This window comes from Bactrocera oleae, chromosome 5 (genome assembly GCF_042242935.1).
Source record: "Bactrocera oleae isolate idBacOlea1 chromosome 5, idBacOlea1, whole genome shotgun sequence".
NCBI lineage: Eukaryota > Metazoa > Arthropoda > Insecta > Diptera > Tephritidae > Bactrocera > Bactrocera oleae.
In genome coordinates, this window is record NC_091539.1 from 10,296,531 (window position 1) to 10,310,194 (window position 13,664).

General features: G+C 34.9%; 3 protein-coding genes across 3 annotated transcripts; 1 reads left to right on the plus strand and 2 right to left on the minus strand.

The window, feature by feature from the left end:
• The first annotated feature begins 1,467 nt into the window (after positions 1 to 1,467).
• On the plus strand, positions 1,468 to 2,791 carry LOC106620553 (gustatory receptor 23a-like). Its single transcript, XM_014239080.2, has 3 exons — positions 1,468 to 2,256; positions 2,367 to 2,525; positions 2,666 to 2,791. Exons 1-3 carry the CDS (start codon positions 1,468 to 1,470, stop codon positions 2,789 to 2,791), a joined length of 1,074 nt encoding a protein of 357 aa, XP_014094555.2.
• Positions 2,792 to 6,212: 3,421 nt separating this feature from the next.
• On the minus strand, positions 6,213 to 7,376 carry LOC106620555 (gustatory receptor 23a-like). The gene is made up of 3 exons (XM_014239081.2): positions 6,477 to 7,376; positions 6,268 to 6,426; positions 6,213 to 6,224 (listed from the first exon to the last, which is right to left on the minus strand). The coding sequence occupies exons 1-3, from the start codon at positions 7,374 to 7,376 to the stop codon at positions 6,213 to 6,215; spliced, it is 1,071 nt and encodes a 356-aa protein (XP_014094556.2).
• Positions 7,377 to 8,487: 1,111 nt separating this feature from the next.
• On the minus strand, positions 8,488 to 11,350 carry Gr2a (Gustatory receptor 2a). Its single transcript, XM_070110043.1, has 5 exons — positions 10,977 to 11,350; positions 9,582 to 10,224; positions 9,450 to 9,518; positions 8,669 to 8,758; positions 8,488 to 8,607 (listed from the first exon to the last, which is right to left on the minus strand). The coding sequence occupies exons 1-5, from the start codon at positions 11,348 to 11,350 to the stop codon at positions 8,530 to 8,532; spliced, it is 1,254 nt and encodes a 417-aa protein (XP_069966144.1). The 3' UTR covers positions 8,488 to 8,529.
• Positions 11,351 to 13,664: the final 2,314 nt, after the last annotated feature.

The following is a 13,664-nucleotide window of genomic DNA, read 5'->3' on the forward strand; positions in this document are numbered from 1 at the left end:
TTGAGTGCGGAGTTGAGTGCGTAGAAGGTAAGTGGTGGGGTGAAAGAGGCGTTAATTTAGTTGCAAATAAGAAGCAACAAAGAAGCTGAATTACCGACTAAAATTCGGAATAGACGAGCTAGTATAAATATTCGTTCGTAAAATGCGCTGAATAAAGCTGGTAATAAGTTATGCTCCTTTCTCTTAAGTGTATATCAAAAATTTCAACAAATTTTATGCAAATATATACAATAAACCCAATTGATTTCAATAACCAGATAAAGTGTTTTATAAGCAAAATTTATTTAATTTTTAGCTAAAATGTTATAAAAAGTTTTATGTTGGCTGAATAATATAAAATTGTTCCAAATTGATTATAGAAATTATAAAGTTGTAAAGTGCTGTATACAAAATATTATAAATGATCAATTAAAAAAACATGTATTATGATCTAACATCTATTTAAAATAAAGATTAATAATTTAAAGACTGAGCCAAATATCTGCAGGATTAAAACTCAAAGGAGCTGAATAATTTTTGGTTCTGCTGATTAAGTAAACAAAAGAATTATATAACTAATTGTTTAGTAATCAGATTAAATAATTTGTGGTTTGTTAAAATCATATTAAGATTGATTGACAGACAAACTAAATAAAATTCATAAAATCTTAAATAAATTCTTTTTAATCAGCCCCTTAAAAGCAAAGCAATATTGACTTCAGTTATGCTGAGTAAATAGTAGATAAGCCGAACGTAAATTAAATACGGATATTAATACTAATAATACTAATTAATATTAAAATAAAGTATTATTCTTACTATGGTATATCAAAAGTTGCGTAAATGTTTGCAATTTATTACGAGCTGACTTGACAGCTGAAGAGCTGAATTAGTTCATAATTTATCTCATTGATTTGATTGTATCACAACGCACAATTTAAGACCTGCTGAATACTTATTGAAAGCTGACAATGACTTCAAAAGTGTCGAATTAGTCTATAAATTGTGTAACTGACTTAGTGTTATACTATTACTACTTATATATTGGAGGCGATTAATAACAAAAATAGGACTAAATTTACAGAGAAAAGTCATGACTTTCAACAAATAGTACAATAGTTTAATTTCTTTGTAACTGTCAATGCGTTAAAATTTTACTTGATTGATTGACTAATTAAGTGAATTGATTGCATTTACTTTGGTAGTTGCTGTAATATAAAACATTTCCAACAGTTATCCTTTGAAGTTACAAATAGTCAGTTGTACGTCCAAATGGCTATCGACAAGCGCGCTAAGAAGAAAACTTTTACTATATATCTTTTCGAATTCATAAGAGCTTTCGTGAATTTTGGCTGCATATTCTTCGCATGTCGTAGCTTCACGAAATCTCAACTCATTTACAAGCTTTACACCGGCTTTTGGATCTTTCATATTACATTTGTCTTACTTTACTCACTGCTTTATGAGATACACCTCTACGACATCGACATGGGTGGACTCATGTACAACCTACTTTACATAACTCAAATGCTTTCACATCTTACAATCCTACTCGAATCGTTCTTTATGGAGTCCAAACGTGAGCAAACAACAAAGATTTTCAGGCAGTTCGAAAAGCGTTTCAGTAAAAAATTTGGTCGTAAGCACGCCTATAGCGATTTCAGTTGTCAGAGTTGCATTTCATCAATGCTCAGTGTTGTCGTCGTTATAGTTAGTGCTTCGTTGAAAACATACTCATTGTATATGAGTATATATCAGATGACTCTGAAGAGGACCTTACTAATTTGGCATACATTGCTGAACGCTTTGGCGGTACAATTTCGCATTTTAGAACTTATATTATCCATAACGGTATTGAATGAGTACGCCACTATATTGTGTCGCAAACTCAATGAAATGGGTGAACGAAATATACGTCGTGTCTTCAGCCACTATCTACGCGGTTTGCCGGTATCCAAGGGGTGTATTATACGCGTCATGCCGCAGACGTTGCAGCCCAGCGAGGAAGCTGATGAGCAGAAGCTGCGCGTGTATAAAAAGCTTTATGGCGATATTTATAATATGTTTAAGACAATCAACGAGAGTTATGGCTGGTCCATGTTAGCGTTTATGATAATGTACTTCGTATATTTCATTATAAATTCCTATTGGATAATTTTTGCGGCAATTGCACGATTGAGCGAGCATGTTACGCTTATTAGAAATCTCGGAGTTTTGGTGGTTGTGGTGGCACTGCTCTATATTTTGTGCTGGCAAAGTCAAAATAGTCAGGAACAGGTGAGTGCGGTGATGGGAGTCAGCTGATACGAGAAGAGATCGGCAGATTAATTTTAGGTGTGAAAGAAGACATTTTCTGGTGTTCTCTCTTATATATGTTACAATTTCAGAGTCGCCAGATAGGCTGCATTATGTTTAAACTCGTCAAACCACTGGGCAGTAAAAGCTATAACGATTTGGTTACGGATTTTTCGTTGCAAACTTTACATCAACAGTATATAATTACTGCAAATGAATTCTTCGATTTAAATTTAAATCTTTTGGGCTGTGTAAGTTGTATTTTATTCATTAAACTAAAGCTATTTATAGACGTAGAGAGTAGCCTTTGTGGTAGCGAATTTTCTTGCAATTCCTAGAGTTCGATTTCTGTTATAATGTTTTCTCTTTATTATCTTTCTAAAATTTTTAGATGGTTGCGTCCATCGTCACCTATCTTGTCATACTTATACAATTTATGTTCGCCGAGAAGAATAGAGGCAATCGGAATGCGATACTGCGTAGCATGATTAACCCCACAGCGAATGTGCGCAACTGAAACGATTTCGTGAAAATATTAAATTGTACGTACATATGATCAGGTCTACCTATATGTTTTCAAGAGGTTCTATTAATAAAGCTAGCTTCAAAAGCTATACTCAGTGTAGTTCTCAAGGGTCGAGAGAAAGTGCCGACCCCGATGCTTTTAATGTTATTCGGTAAGTGGTTAGAATATGGTGTGAGGTTAAGATAATATTGTGTGAGAAAGTATATCTAAGTTTTGACAGACTTTGTCGAGACTTAAGATAGTTATAGTCATTCAAAGATAAATAGTCACATTAAAATAATTTTCTGCGGCGACAGAAAGCTTTTAAGTCTATTATTTGTTCCAAACATCTGTGAATTTTAACTAAATGTAAATGGAAATTACAAAATGGTTTGTCATTTTACCTGGCTTTCTCCTTAAGTGCATAATTATTCCTAATTATTGTTAAATTGACCATTATTTTTATCAATCACCCCACACCGGTTGGACACTGCTTGATGCTGATTGCCTTAAGCACATACAAGTATGTAGGTATATGTTATGCGCTTAATACAAATTATAGCAACAATTATGGAACTGAGTGTGGAGAAATGTCATAAGGTCTACTGAAGACTTTAGCCAGAGAATGTTAATACTTTGCGTAAAGCAAGTTGAACGGTCGCAGGCAAGGAGGGATACCACGTAATTATTTCAGATCTATTTTTATTAATCGAGTTTATTTTAAAAACTTTTAAATCAGTATAAATTTATGTGTATTTGTATTTTCACGCAAATATTATAATATTGCGTAACTAAGCCCTAAGATATCAGTATTTCTCAATACAAATTAAGCAATATAATAATATGATAAAAATCCTCCGTTGAAACGCCTCTGTCCATGTTGGCATGCCATTGAAGTAACGGCGAGTTCGCGCAGAGACGGGGTGGATCAAAAAATCGAGTTCTGACAAAACGTTGAAGAAAACCAAATGACAACTTTGCCGACAGACATACATACATACGAGCTCGCATACATATTGACGCCGAATTTTGCGCGATTTTCGACAATGTCGGTCGGCTATGTTGTCTCGTTTGTCCTTCCTCGGTTTGCTATTGTAAGTTGACTTATGCTCTTTTGAAATACTACGACTACCGATGATTGGACTGGATTTTAATAGCGTTCTTATTAGGTAAAATGGGCTAAATCGAAAAACTATGAAATAATGATAATAAGTAAACATATAAAAGTATTATATGGAGTGTGCTTAGAATATATAGATTATATACAATATATATATACATTTCAAATAATATAATAACTCGCTAATAGGCCATGTTGCCAATTCTCCTTTCTGAACGGAACATCAGACAAATTCTTCAATTTCTGATTTTTAGCAAATGTTGTGAGGAAGCAGCTTGTGGGGTACATACAAATGCGAGGGGAATGGTAGGATTTTCAGTGATACAAATTGCAAAATTCTAATTTTGCTGATACTTCAATTTTACTGAATGAAATTTAAAAACACAGAAAAAAGAGCGCAGTGCAGATTTATACACGATCGCGCTTGGTTTTGTAGCATGATGAATTTTTTGGCGTTGTAATATGCATTATGTAGAAAATATAGCGCAAGCTTGCTCGAATCTTATTGGTCAATGATGGTGCGTCTACGTTTTTTTTGTCACTTGCGCGAATGTTTGATTTTTTGCGAAAGCATATTGAGAGACCTACATATGTAGATATGTGTACATATATGCAAATATATTTGGATATGCGAATGAAGGAAAGGCAATTTCGAGAATATTCACATTTGAAACAAGTAAAAAATTATAATTTTCACACATTAGAGTAATATGTTCAGATATTGTTTGTGGTGCTGCTTGTATAGCACATCATTTGAATTTACTTTAAATTTAATTTTTTTCTCATTATATAAATGTTCTTCAAAATCTATTATTTCTTTTTGTTATTCTAATTTTCCCTAACACGCATGCCAAAGAACATCTGCGCATACGTACATATATTAGTCGTTCCTTTATAAGGTGGTGACAATTTTCTTGGTTCCTGCTTAGAGTGGTGTAGTTTGTTGAGTTCGATTATCATGAGGGGAAGATATCTTTTTGATGTGGTGTAATTGAACTTTCGAATTTGCGCATTTTCGATGTTCCCTTTTAATAGTTTACATTTTAGCACAGCTAACATTTGTGCTTTCTCTATTTGTTAACATTCTCTGCCAGAACCTCTTCTACTGGATTATATTACAATATATAACATTAAAAGTATTTAGCAGCTGCTTAATCTGTGGTGTTTGGTTTTAAGTTCTGAATTCAATATTGGAATGATCTTCATATAATTGATTTGAAAAATTTAGCAACGGTAATTTATACAGATATGTTTATAATCTATTTTTAAATAAATATTTCATTGCAATACATTTACAGACAATCCACGTCTTCGCCAATTATCTGGTGCTCTTATTACAATTTGTACAAGTATATGCCTCGCCCAAAGTTTAGAAATTTTGACTTCTTGCGGAGGTCGTCCTTTAAGTTCCTGTTGCATTGCTTGTTAGTTTAGACTTGACCGTCATTTTGCTATTTATTTCTTCATACATCAAGAACTGCATTAATATTACCAGATATGTATTGGATAGAGCGAAAAGCTGAAAATAAATGAAGATATCGGGTTAATCATATTCAAATACTTTTTATTATCGAAAGGAAGTATCAATAAAATACAAGTCAATATCCCGAATATAGCCAAATAAGCCTCAGCATTTTGGGGTTAGGAGTTACTAACTTCCAGTATGGTTGATGGTTTGAGTTCCGATTACAGCATATCTAGAGTTGAAGCTAATAGCATTTAACCCGCATTAGGTAATGCTAAAATGTATTTAGATCATGTAAAAATATCTTACAAAACTGCCTCAGTCGTTTGTATGTTACGATGCTGAATGTTTCAATAAAAGTTCGGAGAGTTCGAGTGTTAACAGAGAAAAACTCCACATCCGATGTCATTACTTTTGTTGGATCTCTTTTATTACCAATAAATTCGTAAAACATATGAACCACCGATCAACCACCGCCATCTTAGTTTAACATAAGTAAGCTGAGACGAATGATTAAAAAATGCTAATAAGTGTCATGGTTTCGTTAATGATCTGATGGTAAATACTTGTACAACAGACCCATGAAACGCGATGAATAATTTCAATAGCGCTGGTTGTTTATTTTAAGGTTTTGTCAAAATGGATTGCAGTTTTGTATAGTTTTGGCAAAAAGCAATGTGGCAAACATTTGAGAGCAGGTCTTGAGAAAAGTGAGTACTGAGTAAAAGCTCGAAAGTGTAATCTGAAGTGGACTAGACTATGTGGAAAACGTTCGAAAACCCACTCTGATAAGAAACAAGTACTAAATTTTCTTTCATAATTTTGATAGGTAAATTGAACAAAAATTTTTAAGCATCTATCTTCAAATAAGTTTTCGAGTTATTTTTAAATCTCAATACTTACATCACCTAGTAAGGGTAAATTCAATCTGAAAAAGCCTTTTACATTTATCATAAATGGTTGATGTAGACATTGTAGTGAGAAAGCGGAGAGGAGATCGTTGTAAGCTTTATTGCCCAGCGGTTTCGCCAACTTGAAGATGAGGCCGCTTATTTGCATATTCTAGAAAAAATAGTTTAAATTATGTTATTCTTAAAGCTTTAAGCACTTACGTGTTGCCTCGCTTTGTCAGCAGTGATCAACAATATCACCGCTAAAGTACTTAACCTCAATATGGTCAGCGCATCATACATGAACTGTCCGACCCGAAAATCACGACTTAAGATTTCAATGCACCAAAAAATGTTGGCTACTACAGTGAAGAATGTCTTAAATAGCAAAACAGTGATGGACCAACCATAGCAATCGCCAACACATTGATACAGCTCGCAGAGCCGTCCTTGTAGCAGACGTAAAGAGTTCAGGTTTTCATATTCCCACAAAGCATAGGGTTGCCACACATCACTTGTGTATTTATGTTTTGGACGATTAGCTTTTACCAGAACCCGCAGCAAACTAGTTAAACTGCGTGCGCGCTCATTTTGACGCTCAATCGTAAGCGAGATTTGTGCATAACGTGCTCGTTCGATTGACATCATTGGCGCTGCGTAGTAAAATACCGGCGACATGTAGTATCTGAAGGCAAGCACAAGCTGAAGGATATCGTATACGAATTGTATGAACGTACAGTAGAATACTTTGAGCCACATTTTTCGCTCTGATGTCGCCGTATTGTCGATATGGTTTCGTAGCAATGCATCCATTTCGATTTCCAGGCGTCGCAGCTGCTGGTAGTGTTTTATCTTACACATGGATTCGACGTAGGTCACTATGTTCGTTAGTATCTTAAAGACAAACAAGACACTGCCGACTATGTGCCCGAGCTTTTCAAAATTTTCCGTGAGTAGTTCATATATAACAGCGTAGCCGGGTTTTGTGAGCCAAACAATCCAGACCAGCCGACAGATGGACGTGAGCCATGCTAGACGGGGCACGGGTTGTAAAAGTAGTAAATACATCATTACTAAATAGTAGTAACGTGCCAAGTTTGCGAAAATATTACGATAGTACATTCTGTCTCGACCATGTGTCAATAACTAGTCCTTGTGGCCAAGTTCTTTATGTTGGTTGCTTTGGGAAGCTTGAATGATTTTGCATAAACAATCAGGAGTACGAACAGAAATCATGAAATCATTATTTTAATCGTCTGCTGAATTGAAGATTATAATCGCCATATTTAGTGACAAATAAATGGAATAATAATTAAATTTCGGCCGCACAATTAGATCACCAAACACTTTGCGTAATTTAAAAGTCAGCCTATTTAAGCGATAAATATACCAACGACTGCGTAGAGATTATATCTAAGAGGTTTTTGGGTTCGGTAGAGTAATAGAGTAAGGGGAGATATGTTATTAGATTAGCGGTAATTGACAGTCTGGGCATCCCTTGCAGCTTTGGTTTTGTAAGCCCTGTGGCTCAATTTGATGAACATACTCGGTATCGTTATCAAGTCTGTTCATATTATCAATCTATATATTATAAGAACTGAACTTGTCCTATCATAAACTATTGTTAAGTTTTGGAATTTCTCTCCATCGAGCGATCTTTCCATAATGATCTAAATACGAGCCTGCCGTCAAGTAGTACAGAAACAGTGTATGGAACTGAGCTTGAGAGAGTAGAGGACCTAAAATATAATATCAACCCCTGGGTCAACTAGAAAGTAGTTGAAATTTAAAAAAAAGCGATTAAACACGGGGTTTATTACTAGCTCTTGGCAATACTAAGAAGTATGCGTGGTGTATGCAAGAAGCTGGAGAGTAGCTCTTATTAAGGAAAAAAATCTTATCGGACGCAAATTGTTAAAGTTGTATAGAAGAAGGTGAGGTCGAAACATCCAAGCATTTTCTCCTCCATTATCCAACTTTTGTAAGACTGAGGTTGAAACATTTTAGCAGTCATACCATCGGCGGTCTGAGAGTCGAAACTAATATTGGCTGCCTCAACGAAGTTGTGCTATGCTCAAAACGCTTTGTCGGCTTATTAGTTACCACAACAGTTCTTAGCTGTCAAAGTGAGATCCCTGTAAAGATCACTTTTTAACCTAATATAATGTAACCAAATGGAGAATATTAAAAACAAATTATATTTAATTTAAATCTATTTTATTTCTATTTTTACATTCAAAGTACTTGTGATTAATTAATTATAAAACTGACAGTTTCAATTTGTCGTCAACTTATCCTCGCCCATGTGGAACTGTATAAGTATTATTAGATATGTTGTTGTAGCGCCAGCGATCTATAAAAAAAGTAAACCCAAGTTATGCATTAGATAAGTACATTTATGTATGTGCTCTCACTGTATAGACTAATGAACAATTGATGTCAAAGAATCCAGCGGCTGAAAAGGCCAACTTTTGATGTAAAAGTTGTAAAGAGAATTGCTCGATCTGCAAAAAAAAATAGAAGCTATTCATTTATCGGATAAAGTGCCAAACAACGAATAGCAAGCCTAAAATGAGGTTTTTCGGTATATTTAGCTTGCAGTAAGGAGGTGAAGGTAAGGATTTTCTCAACACGGCCGAACTCTTGTCGGATCAAAAGGAAGAGATTATTTTAAAGTTATCAAACGACAATGAAGAAATATACGACCTTGAGGAGAATATTAACTTAGTTTGACGTTGATACGGATTCAGACCGTTCTAAAAAATTCTCATGCTCCAGTCTTTAAAGCATTCGATATCATAGCTAAATTGAAAGGAAATAAGAAGAACTACTACATAATATGACCAATATTACCATGAAATCGATGACGTCGGTGAGGCTATTTGAGAGAGTGAGAAAATATAAGAGAAAGAGGGAAAGAGTGAGAGCTAGAGAGGAGAGCGAGAGAAAATATGAGAGAGAGTGAGAGAAAGGGGAGAAAAGGTGAGGGAGAATGAGAGAGAGAGAGAGAGAGAGAGTAGGATTAGATAAATATGTTTAAGCTTATTTGAACACGAGCTTATTTGGTAGTCTTTAGCGGTAGTATAAGTTTCATCTCTAAGATAGTTTGTTTTATATGAAATACAATTCTCACAGTACTTCAAAAATTAAACGCGCAGTTGTTTCAAAAAAGATATTCTTAAATTTCTTACTCACCACGGTATTATGATTGTCGTTCCAAATATTGGTTTCGATACGATGAAGACCCAAAGCAATTGCCGTAGTCTTAAATTTTGAGACTAAAATGAGTAAGTGAGATATATAAAATCACTCATGCTCTGTACTCACCCGCTGAACCGTACGCTCACAGAGTAATGCCAACATTAGTACGTTGAAGAGATGCGGTGTGGACCAGGTGAGGCTCCTAGCGATCTCCAAAAAATTTTGCAGTGTTGTTGAATATGTTTTTAAATTCAAAAAGATCCAGTAACAATTTGCGGTGATGGATATAAAGTCATTGCCCACATTTGTCAATATTGAAATACCAAAATCGTAGTTGAGCGTGACCGTCAGCTCCCACAAACGATTGTAAAGATCACGTATGATAAGCAAACGCTTCATATCTGGATTCTCCATATCATACTGATGTTTCAGGTAATCGGTTATTTCGTAGACTGGTGATGCTTGTGATATGAATTTTATATTTGTATTCGAACTGCCACCCGTATTCTGCTTCGGCTTGCTATTCAACAGGTTCAGTTCATTCATGGCTGTTACTAGTTTATCTAAGCGATGGCGCACTATCATAATAGCGGTAAATATTTGAAAATAACGCACGCCACAAATATAAAATGGCAGCAGATAGAATATCAAATTTATAGAGTAGTTCTGATCATTAGCGAGAAAATGTAGCCACAATTTCAGCGCCTCAGTGCCGAAATATACGAAGATCATAAGGACGCCGCGACGCAAAATTTTTTGGCGTAGGAAACTGAAAGCAAGGAAGTGAAAGCGATGTTTTAAAAAGTGCAGAAGTGGGATAGAAATATTGATAAAGATATGTGAAAGATGGACTGCATTACTTGAGAGCCCAAAATGATAAAAGGAGATCACACATATGGAACGCAATGGGATATATTGCGTGAACGAGCTGGTTATGACCTTTATAGCACAGAAGTGGCTCCCAGGGAAATACGAAAACAACAAATAGCAGAAAGCCTGCAAGCTTGGTACGAAGACCGCTGGACGAAAACCGACTGTATTGCTACGACGTTCTCTGGTAGAAAATCGGTATTATATCAAAATTTGTAATGATTCAATAGAGGTTTCGGATTTCTTGTGGAAGCAGTATTCTGTTTCAAAAATAATTAGTTCTTTTCAGTTTCTTTTGGCATCTCATAATATCCAGAGAATACTTAATTTAGTCGATATCAAAAAGAAGCAACGGAAGGAAAAGTCACAAGTATAGAGAGAGATAAAGGGATTAAAATCGGCGTTTGTGAATCTATAAAAGCTCCCGAAGCGTAAAATGCTTTTACATTGAGTTTGTTTTATGTAATTGTAATCTAAAGTCTGGATATCGTCACGACCTCAGCTGAAAAGCGCTGCAGAACCTATCCTATATAGAGTGAGCGGGACTTTTTACAACTCTTTGGTCTGTTCTAAAACGTGAAGCCCCCGATACTCAAAATCAATAAGAACCAAATAGAAAACTTCTCCTGCTTCCACATGTTTCTCACTCACCTATCATTCACGTCCACATTTAGTGAACATTCGAAAATACGATCCATTTCGCTTACTTGCTTTATGAATGAATTGTGATCGTGTCGCCGTAGAAATGCCTCCAAAATAGAAACAAAATGCGCCACACGTATGCCCATCAATTTTATATAGTCCAGCGTTTGGCCGACATCATTTTCCGAAATGCGAAAGTAATTACCGTCACTAAAGATGTCAAAAAGTACAACGGCGAACGCGATGAGTAGAGTACAAATGGCATAACTTTCGAGCAGTCGCGAGAGATAAAGTTTGCCGGTTTTACGCTCCGACATCCATTGTGAGAGGGCGCTGAGTTGCATGCACTTATGCAGAGCACCCAGTGACTTTACGAAGTCCATTGGCTGTGTTCTACTGTATAGTTCACGAAACTTTAATACAAATTATTATTTAAATGTCGTAGCAACAACTCTCACTTTGTCGAGCTGGCGAGTTACTGCCGTAAGTAATCATGTAACAAGAGAATTAGAAGCTTGTCTAGAAAATATGACAATATAATTATAATTTGTTTTTTACCGCTTTTAATGGCGGCCTATATAATTACTCTGCCGAAATTGTGATAAAATGCATTGATTGTACTAAGAGGCTTATCGACATGACTAGATAAAAAAGAATGAATTAAATGCTAAAAGACGCAGGCTGCTTCTCTCTCACTGACATAACCCGACAGAAAGACACATGTTATATTATATAACCATGCATTATAGCTGGAGAAATATTTAAAATTATCCAGATGGGAACCAGGAGGAATCTCTGTGAGCGGCTAAGTTCGGTCAAGAGTCAGATTAGATCAGATCAGAGAGAACACGATGGCCAGCAGTAAATAACTTTAGAACGAAAGCTCTGTTGTTAATAGTTATGGTTAAGAAGTTTCAAACATATTTCAATACTTGGGAACTAGAATTATTAACTACCAACGCCTAACCAAGAATGGTGTATGGAGGATAAAAGAGATGAGCGGCTTATAAAGTAAAGATTCCTATAAAGATTATAAGAGAGTTATTAACAAGGCATCAAGGTTGTCTTGTCTGAATTGAACAGAAAGCTCTGCTTCTGAAGGTTCCATCAGCAAAATTTTTAAATATCAAGTCGGCTGTAAAAGGTACCTAATTTAATATATCCGGAAGATATTTTTTGGATTATTTGAGCAAGACATTATAAGAAAGAGTTTTGCCTCATGAAGGTGTCAACTCTGACAAACACATCTGTTACTAATAAATGACAAGGTTCTGCTTCTGAAGGTTTCCAAATCAAAAATGTGGCTGGTAGATACAGAAAACTTTCAATAGATTAAAGCGTTTTTAAATCTCGACACTACGGGTGTAAACTGAAAATGAATGCGAACTTCAAAGAGCTTCCTTATGAAATAAATTAATCAATCTCTGGGAGACCAGAGTTTCGGCTTAAAATATGAAAAATATTAATACTCTTTAATTCGAGGTTAATCGGATAAGATAACCAAGGGTATCCATATAAATTGTATCAAGATTTATATAGAATACTGGTCTGAAGAGGTCTTAAGCTATTCAAAATATAAAATAGAAAGATTAAAGTACTCAGTTTTGAATACTTCTACTCTTAAAAGACCTCTTCAATTTTGCAGTTTTTCTCAATTTTTTACCAATCAACCGTCGGCAATTTGTCTTCAAGAGTCTTCGAAACACATTATATTAAATGAAAGGGCTTTTACCTTCAGGTCTAAACCATTATATAAAATTAGACACACATGAATGTTCACTTTCAGTTAATGTGAATCCAATTTAGTTAATATTTAGCAAGTCAATAATGCAAAGTTGCATTAAGTGAGTACACATAGTAAGAAATCGGAGTAGTCAATGAGTGGATTAACTACTAGTACCAATAAGGCTCTGCTCCAGCGGTAGAAAATAAATAAAATAATCACAAGGCGGCAAAAGGATAAAAAAAGACAATAATATCAAAATATTTTGTAAGTTTCAAGCACCCCGGCCTTGTGGAGCTTCTTCTTCTTTCAATTGTGGTACGTACATTGTAACAAAGCTTATTTTTTTCGACTAATCCGAATTTATGAAAGTATTTTTTTATATCTATCTATAAATATATATGTTTGGGTGAGGCTTGAAATTACCATCTGTAAAGAAGACGGTATCGAAAATTAATTCGATCCTTTTTGACACCATAATTTTAGAGAGCCATGAAACTCGCTACCCCAAAAAAGGTAAACATGTGAACTTGTAGTGTAAAAATCTTGTCAGAAGTATGATATCATGAATGCTGGCGTTATTTTTTATAACAATTACTACAAGGGAAGAAAATTTGAATGATGATATATATGAACTCTCTATTTTGTTTTATATAATATAATATATAGTCACTTAAATTTTTTTATCTATTCAAGTGACTAAAATACTTAAATTTATTTCGTAAAGCTTTCTTAACCGCTGGGTTTTGATAGCTTTATGAATAGCTTGTTGCATCTGATTGACCAAGTGGTATGTATGAAAACTTATGGCGATAAATATTAAGCTCATCCATCATTTTTAATCGATTTGCTGGATGCAAGCATTTTAGTACTGCTACCTCACGCTGCACTCTCATAAGCCAATAGGGCAGAAAAACAAAACGACGACTGCTTGAAGAGTGAATATTGTAATAAATAAGAGTCTAAAAGAAACG